This window comes from Vanellus vanellus, assembly GCF_965231255.1.
Source record: "Vanellus vanellus genome assembly, chromosome: 3".
Lineage (NCBI taxonomy): Eukaryota > Metazoa > Chordata > Aves > Charadriiformes > Charadriidae > Vanellus > Vanellus vanellus.
In genome coordinates, this window is record NC_138907.1 from 124,179,961 (window position 1) to 124,189,870 (window position 9,910).

Below are 9,910 nucleotides of genomic sequence, written 5' to 3' on the forward strand. Positions count from 1 at the left end.
GCTCCGCGCACCGCCCTCCTGGCGGGCGGCGGGAACGAGCAGCGCGCATGTGCCGGGAGGCGCGGCGGGTAAAACAGTTCGGTAACGGCCCGGCGGTCTAATGCGGAATCGGCGGGAGCGCTAAGGAGGTGCCGGAGCGGTGAGTCGCGGGGCGGAGTGAGCTGGTTGGAGTGAGCTGGTTGGAGGCGTTGTGGGGATTCCCTCGGTGTTGTCCGGTAACAACAGGGAACGGGATTTTGCGGGTACCGGGAAAAGGGAGTGCGGGGTGGAGACTACAACTCCCAGCATGCCTTTCGCTCGGCAGGACGTGCCGCTGCTGTGGCGGAGAGCGTTGCATGCCGGGAATTGTAGTCCCGCCGGGGCCCCTGAGGCAGGCTGCAGTACCACAAAATCAGTAGTTACTGGAGGGTAAGGGGAGAGGCAGATCTTATTTACCTGGTGTCGGTCGCGACTGTCGCCTGGCGAGCCGCGACGGGGCCTCTGCGTGAGGGAAGAAATGGCCTGAGGGGATGAGAGGAAAGAGAAGGCTGATGGGGTGTAGCGATTACTCTCTTCTGTAAGAGTTCTTTTTCCTCCATCTCTATAGTGAATAAGAAAGGAAACTGTAGGTTTAAACTGCAGCTATGGTTAGGTGCTAGGCTAAAAAGTCCTGGTAATAGGATAGCCGCACTGAACTGCATTGGAAAGATAAAGAATTTCTATTGTTGGAGGCCTTTAAGAACTGTTAGAACTTTTAGACTGTTCTCAGTGCAGTTACTGTTGCATTGCCATTGCTGCTCTTTGGCATCAGACATGCTGGCTTTTAAATTTAGAAGGAAATGTTGAACACACACAGACTTGTCTAAAAGGCAAAGGCAGATGCTGTTTTCACAGAATCACGGAGTTTCAGAGTTGGAAGGGACCTCTAGAGATCATCCAGCCCAACTCCCCTGCCAAAGCAGGATTGCCCAGAGCACATCACTCAGGACTGCATCCAGGCGGGTCTTGAAAATCTCCAGAGAAGGGGACTCCACCACCTCCCTGGGCAGCCTGTGCCAGTGCTCTGTCACCCTCACCGTAAAGAAGTGTTTCCGTGTATTTGAATGGAACTTCCTATGTTCTAACTTGTGCCCATTGCCCCTCGTCCTGTCACTGGGAACCACTGAAAAGAGCCTGGCTCCATCCTCCTTCAGCCCACCCTTTAGATACTTGTAGGCCATAATAAGGTCTCCCCTCAGCCTTCTCTTCTCCAGGCTAAAGAGTCCCAGCTCTCTCAGCCTTTCCTCATAAGGGAGATGCTCCAATCCCTTAATCATCTTAGTTGCCCTTCGCCGGACTCTCTCCAGCAGTTCCCTGTCCCTCTTGAACTGGGGAGCCCAAAACTGGACACAGTATTCCAGTTGTGGCCTCCCCAGTGCAGAGTAGAGGGGGAGAATGACCTCCCTCGACCTACTGGCCACACTCTTCCCTATGCAGCCCAGGATTCCATTGGCCTTTTTGGGGACAAGGGCGCACTGCTGGCTCATGGATAATTTACTGTTTTAGTGGTTCTGTGCTTAGATAAATGTGCAAGATTTTGCGTTAAAACATATGTAAACATTTCATGGAATCACAGGATGGTTTAGGTTGGAAGGGATCTTAAAGATCATCCAGTTCCACCCCCCTGCCATGGGCAGGGACACCTCCCACCAGCCCAGGTTGCTCAAAGCCCCATCCAACCTGGCCTTGAACACCTCCAGGGATGGGGCAGCCACAGCTTCTCGGGGCAACCTGGGCCAGGGGCTCACCATCCTCACAGTGAAAAATTTCTTCCTAATATCTAATCTAAATCTCCCCTCTTTCAGTTTTAAGCCATTCCCCTGTCCTATCACCAGATGCCCTTGTAAAAAGTCCCTCCCCAGCTCTCCTGTAGGCCCCCTTTAGGTACTGGAAGGTGGCTATAAGGTGTCCCTGGAGCCTTCTCTTCTCCAGGCTGAACAACCCCAGCTGTCTCAGCCTGTCCTCACAGAAGAAGTGCTCCAACCCTCAGAGCATCTTTGTGGCCTCCTGTGGGCCCACTGCAACGGGGCCGTGCCCTTGTGCTGAGGGCCTCAGAGCTGGATGCAATACTCCAGGTGGCTTCTCATGAGAGCAGAGTAGAGGTGGAGAATCCCCTCCCTCGACCTCCTGGCCATGCTGCTTTTGGTGCAGCCCAGGATATGGTTGGCCTTCTGGGCTGTGAGCGCACGTTGCTGGCTCATATTGAACGTCTCATCAACCGTCTGGGCTCATTTAGCACAGGCTATTTCCATTGTTTTGCTTGTTAGTGTGTGGTTTGTACTGTATGGATAACAATTGGATTTTAATTTTGTTTTTGTTTCCTCCTGTTCTGTTTGGTTTACAGATAATGAAACGCCACCACACACCTTCCAGTAAAATGGGGGACACCACTGGTGGGGGATCAGCAAAAAAAGCCTTTAAATCAAAAAATCAACAAAGGCCTTCTAGCAAAAAAAACAGAACAGATGGAGAAGGAAGAAAACAAGGTCAAAAAAGAAAGGTAATAATTATTTTAGATCAAACAAGTTAGAAAAGTAACCTAAGAAAAAAAAAGGCATTTTTGCCCAGTTTTCTACTGGAATTTGTAGCAAATATTTCATTAACTAAACGTAGTCCTCTTGAGGAGATGTGAATGGCTTTTTTGAGACCCACTGTCTCTGTCACTGCTTCTTGGTTTCCAGAATGTCTGGTTGTGTGCTACTGTGCCTGTGACAAGTAGAGGGAAGCATTGTGGCGATTAATAAAAAGGCAAGCTGGCTGTGCAGTTTTGAAGAGCTGCACAGCATCTGTTTAAACAGTGATTAAATCGGAGTTCATGCAGCTCAGATGGTGTTTATTTCATTCTGGAAAATATTCTCTGCATATCTCAGGATTGGCCTAGGCAGCTTTCTGTTGGAGAGAGGTTGCTGAACCACTTGACTTATAAATGGCATGATCTCAAGATGCAGCTGAATAGCCAAACGTCTTGTGCATTTCTTATTTCATGAGCTCATTCTTTGAATGAGGAGAACTAAGAAGAGGGAATTGCTTTCCTTAACTTGCTTGAGATGAATGAAAGCCTTTTTTGTGGTAAATATCAACAGACCTCTGTCAAGCACTGAAGTGCTTTCACAGCCTTTTTATAACTGTTGCTAGTAGTAAATGGATGTTTGCACATTTGGTTGCAGCAACAGTTGCAGCAGAGGGTGTTTCAAAATTACCATATTTGCTATAAAATTTTCTTTTCAGGAGGTCACACAGACAGTCAAAAGGAAAGCTAAGGAACACGAGGACTATTCCTCTGCAGGTAGGATTGTAATCTTTCCTTATGTTTGTCTCGTGCAAATTCAGTGTATTGAATAAACATTAGAAGTAAAAGTAGTAACTGCTATGTTGAAATCATAGGGGTCTGAGATGTCACTGAAATAAGTTTCAAAGTTTTCTTTCTGAGCAGTAACAGTATTTGCAGTATGGTTAGCCAGTGTGCATTTGTATTATATGTGTTGTATATGCACATATTAATCATATACTTTTGTTTACAAGTAGTGTTCTTCTCTTGTAAAATTCCACCACAATCACCCAGAACATTTTAACTTTCTCTTCACAGGTCATTGTCTTCTCTGTTAACCTTCTGTCTTAAGTCTGGCATGTGTTGTACTGAACATACAAATGACATGAGGCCCCTTCTGCCTTGAGTTTCTCACTGATGTATATTCCCACTCTTTTTTTTTTTTTTATTTCATTTTAGGTTTTTTCACTTGTATCACCGATGATTTTGGGAAAGTATCTATATAGAATAAAACTGCTGTAAGAAAGAATCTTCTCTGTTTTGTGCTTTATAAGCAACTTGTGCTTTTTAAGACTTGCAAATAGTGTGGATAGATTTGACCTGATAGATTTTTCCATGTCACAAAACTGAACTGTTACACCTTTGCCTATGATCTGACTGAACTGAGTCACAAAGCTGTCTATCCAGGTTTGACAAATTGTATATTTTTCTTTTTGCCTTTGTGTTAACAGGAGAAAAATGTTCTTCAAAAAAGGTGAAGCTAACCAGTGCTAAAATAGGATCCTGGCAGACTCTCTCAGAGAGCAGTAGGCAGTTTCTGGAAACTGTAATGGATTCAGTAATACTGTAAGTAGCGGATATCCTGGTGGTTCTTCTTTGTTTCCAGAAGGCATAAAGTTAAAATCATAACAGTGCTTGAACTGGAAAAAAGATTTGGAGCTTTTTGGGGCAATATGGTTGTCTGTGTATATTTTGTCTGGTAGAATATAACACTTTTTATCTGAAGTTGGAAATTTTTAGCTAGAGAGGTTCTGACTATATTCACTTCATTTCATTTGTACTCTGTGCTTGCAGGCTTTGTGATGAAAATTCTGCCTTTATTTTTTTTCCAGATCTGTTTTGTGCCAACAAAATGTGAAAAAAGATGATATTCAGAAGCACCTCAATTTACTGAAAGAAAGGTAAGAAATTATAATTAAAAAAAAAAAAAGAGAGGGAGAGAAGGGATTTAGTTTACCCAGTTTAGTGCCATGCTTACTTGATTGCTCCCAGGAGCAATTCTGTTTAGGAAAACGTGGAAGGGAGCAATTATGCAAAATCAGCGAGGGGAATATCTTGACAGTATGTTGACTGAAGTGGACAAGCAAGAGTTGTTGAAAGACCCACTTTAATGACTTCTCTGTGAGTAACAGAACCTAAGAGGTATTCTTAAGAGCTCCTTTAATCAGCTTTGTATTTATACAGCATTTAAATTTGTGGGCAGTTATTTATTTTGTTACTGTTTTATTGTAGTGGCAGGAGCAGTTATAGCTAAAGTTTCTCAAACACTAATTCATTTTCTGACTGTTGAAGTTACTTCAAAGAGAATTGAAATTTTACATTGGGACATAACTTGTAGCCTTATTATGTCATTGTGGGGGTAATTACTTATGCTTGGGTGTCCGAGAATTTTTGTGTGCATGTGTGTTGGTATACCATGGCCCTTATCAACATAGAGCCTGAACCTGTATGTTGCTTTCTTTGTTCTTAAGAGTACCTCAGGAGTCAAACAGGAGGAGCTAGTTTTTCATAAATGATTTTCTATGATGCTTGGTTTTAATGTTTAATTTGTGACACGTTGGATCTGATTTCTGAGTTGCCAAACTCATGCAGTCTCATCTGAGATGCATGGAAATTGTGGCAGTTTAGGGTATTTCACTTGTCCCTGGTGACAAGTGATAGGACAAGAGGAAATGGGTTCAAGTTATGTCAGGGCAGGTTTAGATTGGATATTAGGAAGCATTTTTTCACTGAAAGGGTTATTAAACATTGGAATAAGCTGCCCAGAGAGGTGGTGGATTCACCATCCCTGGAGGTGTTTAAGAAAAGGGTAGATGAGGTGCTTAGGGACATGGTTTAGGAGTGGTGGTGTTTTTATCAGGGTAGGTTAATGGTTGGACTTGATGATCTTAAAGGTCCCTTCCAACCTCACTGATTCTATGATTCTATGATTCTATTTAGCAGACAGACCCAACCTGGAAGAATTCACGTCTTCCTCAGTATTGGAAGAACCTTTGAGAGCAAGCTGAAACTCTTCCTCTGGCATAAAACTAGATATCATATTTCACAAAAGAATTTAAACTAAAATGATTTTGTATGGAAGCGGGTAAAAATGCTGCTTTTAGAACTTGGTTTTACTTTGGAAAGCAGAAAGGTCAGAACTGGGAAAATACTAGTTAATATCAAATTACAGTCAGGGGGTGTACAGGCCAATGGGATACAAACCACACAGCATCAACGTAATAGCAAAGGTTAGAATGGTGGGTTTTCTTGTTCCTGGTTCCTTCCTTAGACATCTATTCCACATGATTTTTGGAAAACAATTCAAGACAGCGATTCTTCCTGCCTGGATCCTTTTGTGTCACTGGCAGCAGTTGGGCTAAATTGAGTTTATCTTTTCCTCAGAGAAGTCATTAGTCAGTTTTCTTTTGTTTTGCAAAGAACTCCAAACAAGTCACGCTTTCCTTTTTCTATAATAAAGGGTGCTGAGATTTTTCAAGACTTTAAAGGTGCCTCCAGGGAAGCTGGGCGACCTGAAAAATGTCCTGAGCCTTCAAATGGCAGAGAAACAAATGCTTGAGACAAATGAAGAGTCTTTGGTACAATTGCAGGTATGAAAGGCAAGGAAGGGAAGAAAATATCTTACCTGTGTGCTGCTGCTTAGTGTGTTGTAAGCTTTTAGTAGACGAACTGCTGCCTATGCCTGTGCTGTTGTGGAGGAGTTATCCACTGTTCATCACTGTCGCCCACCTTTGCTACAAAGCAGTGTGTCTTTTTGGGTGGTTTTTCAGTGACTCAGCTAATACTTATTATTAGTGTCTTATAAGCGAATGGTTCACCATCTCTAAAGTAGATTTTGTTCTGGTTTTGTGTCTGTTTTGTCTTAGGAAGAAATAAACGAAGCTGAGCGATCAGCAGAACGCACAGAAGAAACTATACAGCAACTGCAGTACAAAATCCAGCTGCTCAAGAACCAGTTAGAGGAAGATGAAAAAAAGGCCAGGAAGGTATTTCCAATGGATGTTGCTGTATTCTTCGAAGGAGAATATGTTTCCAGAGCCATTGCACCTAAGCTGTTTCTGCAGAGAGTGTCACATCAGGAGGGTCTTATTTGTCTTTGGGAATGTGTCTCTTCAATCTTTCCAAATTCACTTGCAAAATTAAGAAGTTTAGTTTTCAGAAGTTGGATAATGACATCCAGTTTGTTTTCCTACTTGTGTGCCTGATGTTTGGTTTTGTTGTTTTATTTTTTTCCCCTCTTTTTTCCCCTTCTAGGTATTCCAGGAAGATGTCAGTGGAGCACTCCACCTTCCAGAATTGCCCAAGCGCAGTTTACAGGCACCCACTTTGCAGGTGAGCGTGGAATATATTCTTCAGAGACACCTTGGCTATGAGAAGAAAGCCAACAGAATGTGCTTTTATCACTTTATCTCCGCCAGAGGGGGCAATTCTGAAAATTCAGAAATATCTGAAACTTTTATCTTTTTTCTTTTGTTTTTCTTTCTTTTTTCTTTTCATTGAGAACTCTATGCTTACGTTTTAAGACAGAACAAACCCCTTGAACACACCTGCCATTTAAAGGATCACGTCTTTTCCTAGGAACCTTGTGGTTCTAGGGAACCTGTGATCATTTCTGAAATACGTCTCTCTGTAACTGATGGGAGGAAGACTGTCTCATTCTGTGTCTTTGAATCCTTTTTATCTTACCTGTGTTTAGGTACAGCTGGACTGCATCAAAGTGAAATTTCTGTTAGACTCAATGAAAGGTGTTTTTTATTTGTTGTCTGTTCTTCTTTCTTTTCTTCTTTAGGAAGAAATTTTGAAGGTAAAAAATCAGAAAGGTCTTTTAAAGGATATGAACACTATTCAGCAGTCAGCTGACCTGAAGAAAATGTTAACCCTCATTGAAAAGACCTATGAGAAGGTGGACTTCCTTTAGAAACCAAAATACATAGTCTCCTTTGAAGAAGATAACACAAAGTGCTGGCATAATTTAATGTAGAGCAGCAGAATGCTCATCATGGAAATGGTGTTTTCTTCCTAATGGCTTTACTATTGTTACTTCTGAATTTCTGTTAAAACATTTTCTATGAATATTCATTTATAAATTTGTAGATATATTCTGGGATCTGGGCATTTTTATAGAATAAGGCAACTTACTCCATTATATTTGGACTTCATATCACTTCTGTAAATCGGTGATGGCAGTATCTCTTACCAAACTAACTTTTGTTTTGGAGTTAAATCTATTTAAACCTGAAACGAATTGTAAAAATATGCTTATCTAATGCTCAGTTGCCAATCCCCTTGTCAGAAAATTGAATGATTTTTATCAAATGTACAGGTTTGTTTTTTTACTTTTTCATATTCACTGCTTAAACTTTAAAAAAAGCATTCGCACCTGATGTATCCAGATAGCTGGGGAAAACAGATTAGAACATTGTAGAGCAAAGCTCTTATCTCAGAGCTGTGTACTCACCTTATATTTCATTAACTGTCAGATATTCTTTAGCTTGAGAAATAAAATTAAGTAAAAAATCTATTTTCCCATGCACTTTAATCTCTCCTCCATTTTTTTCCACAATAGAGCTTCTCCCTTAAAAGATTCTATTATTATAAGGTGCTTTCTCCAGTCAAATTATCTGCTAGAAGACAGCAGTGCTCTTTACATTGTCTTACCACACAAATACTTGTTCTTTTGTTTACAAGCTGCTGGTACTCTTAATGAGACTAGAGCTAACTATATCTATTCTCCTAGGAGAGAGTAAAAGCCTCTCTGTAGTTGCTACAGGTAAGATCAGGAAAACCAGACTAAGTACATGCTTGCGTTGTACTGAATCACATGAAAAAGTATATAAATATTCAGAAATACTTCTCAATTTTTTGATCACTGGACAAGGGGAGCGTTTACTGATATAACCACTCCCCCAAATTAATTTAATCTAGTTTACGGGTTAATGGGTTTCCTGCATGCCAGCTATCTTAATTTTTGTGAACTAATGATACACTCCTTTGCTTTCATTAAGGGTGATGTACTTGCAAGCAATTTACTGTGTGGATTTTGAACTTCATGAACGATGATACCTTTTTTCTTATTTTTTTCTTTTATAAAAATAAAAAAAACCAAAAGGTCCGGAGAAGGGCAGTAAGTAGGAGTCAGAGATATGATACATCTTCCATACAAGGAAAGTTGAAATAGCAGTAGCTGAAGAAGGAAATAATAAAAATTTAAAGCATTTTATGAAAGCATTAAGTAGGGTTTGGTTACTCACCGCTTTTTACAGCACAGGAATGAGGGAGTAGCCAGTTTGGTGGCTGGACAGCAAGTTCTTCGAGTAAGGGACTCTGTGGAACAGTGCCAGAAGGTTCAGTGTAAGCCAAACTGTACAAATAGGTGTGAAAAAGAAGCTTGTATATGAAACCTTTGTCCAAACCATAATTGTTTCTTAAGGACAAAGTAGTGATATATTGTTGATTGACTTTTGATGGTACATGCTGACACTCTGACAGACAGGATGAATTTTTTTCTTGGCTCTGTACAGCATTTCCTATGTTTCTCCAAGCAAGGCTGTAATCGCAGGACCTTTTGCAATTATTCCTTTGTGGTCAGCTCCTGGAATTGAGATTCGTGGTCTCTTCCCTTCCTACCAAATCTAGTTGTTCAGATTGCAAGGCGTTGTGCTAAAAATAGCCTTTATAGGCAAAGAAGCAGCACTCCCCAAGAGGGAAGGCATAATGCCTTTTATGTATGTTAAATGCCATTTCTTTGTTACTCTTAAACCCAGTTTTGTCCAGCTCCGGGTCTGTATTTCCTGAGCTGATTGTCGGTGAGTTCCTTGTAGCTGAGGAATCTCCCATGCCAAGCCTCATCTTTTATCATGCTCACCGCTTCCCTGTGTCCCATCGCTTGTCACCCCATACCTGTACGTCTCTGCACCACATCCCGTATCTCCATTTCTCGAGGCCTCTGCTGCCATACTCTGCCTATATTTCTTTATCCCACGTCCTTATATTAGTCATAAATATCTCATTTCACACAGGATAACTGCTTGTTACTGCTGTCTGTATAAAAATGTAGTTGTACCATACGAAGATAACAAAAGTAAAATAATTATTCGTAGACATTTGGTCAACTAGAGGAAACGCTAAATTACACAGCTAAGTAAAACATTCAAAAATTACCCGCTGAGCCTCGATGCTGAGGCCTTGTAAGCTGTATCTCAACAGAGATACTGCACTACAGGGCTAGACAGTTACAGAAGCAAGCCATTGTTATTTTAATTTATTTTTTTTCCCTGGCATTGCGTAGGGTCATAGAATCATGTCCTGGTTTGAGGTAGAATGGGACCAATTCTGTTCAGTAAC

The 9,910-nt window shown here is 41.4% G+C and overlaps 1 protein-coding gene across 1 annotated transcript; it reads left to right on the forward strand.

The window, feature by feature from the left end:
• Positions 1-55: 55 nt before the first annotated feature.
• On the forward strand, positions 56-8,075 carry CENPQ (centromere protein Q). The gene is made up of 9 exons (XM_082481472.1): positions 56-139; positions 2,363-2,518; positions 3,247-3,304; positions 4,018-4,132; positions 4,399-4,467; positions 6,027-6,156; positions 6,433-6,552; positions 6,821-6,898; positions 7,356-8,075. The coding sequence occupies exons 2-9, from the start codon at positions 2,366-2,368 to the stop codon at positions 7,482-7,484; spliced, it is 852 nt and encodes a 283-aa protein (XP_082337598.1). The 5' UTR covers positions 56-139; positions 2,363-2,365; the 3' UTR covers positions 7,485-8,075.
• The last annotated feature ends 1,835 nt before the right edge of the window (positions 8,076-9,910 follow it).

What these genes read in the sequence shown, in the direction of transcription:
- CENPQ (XM_082481472.1), top strand. Translation starts at nt 2,366, where the DNA reads ATGAAACGCCACCACACACCTTCCAGTAAAATGGGGGACACCACTGGT. An exon ending in AACAAGGTCAAAAAAGAAAG is followed by an intron (nt 2,519 to 3,246) that starts GTAATAATTATT and finishes TTTTCTTTTCAG; the next exon opens with GAGGTCACACAGACAGTCAA. An exon ending in AGTCTTTGGTACAATTGCAG is followed by an intron (nt 6,157 to 6,432) that starts GTATGAAAGGCA and finishes GTTTTGTCTTAG; the next exon opens with GAAGAAATAAACGAAGCTGA.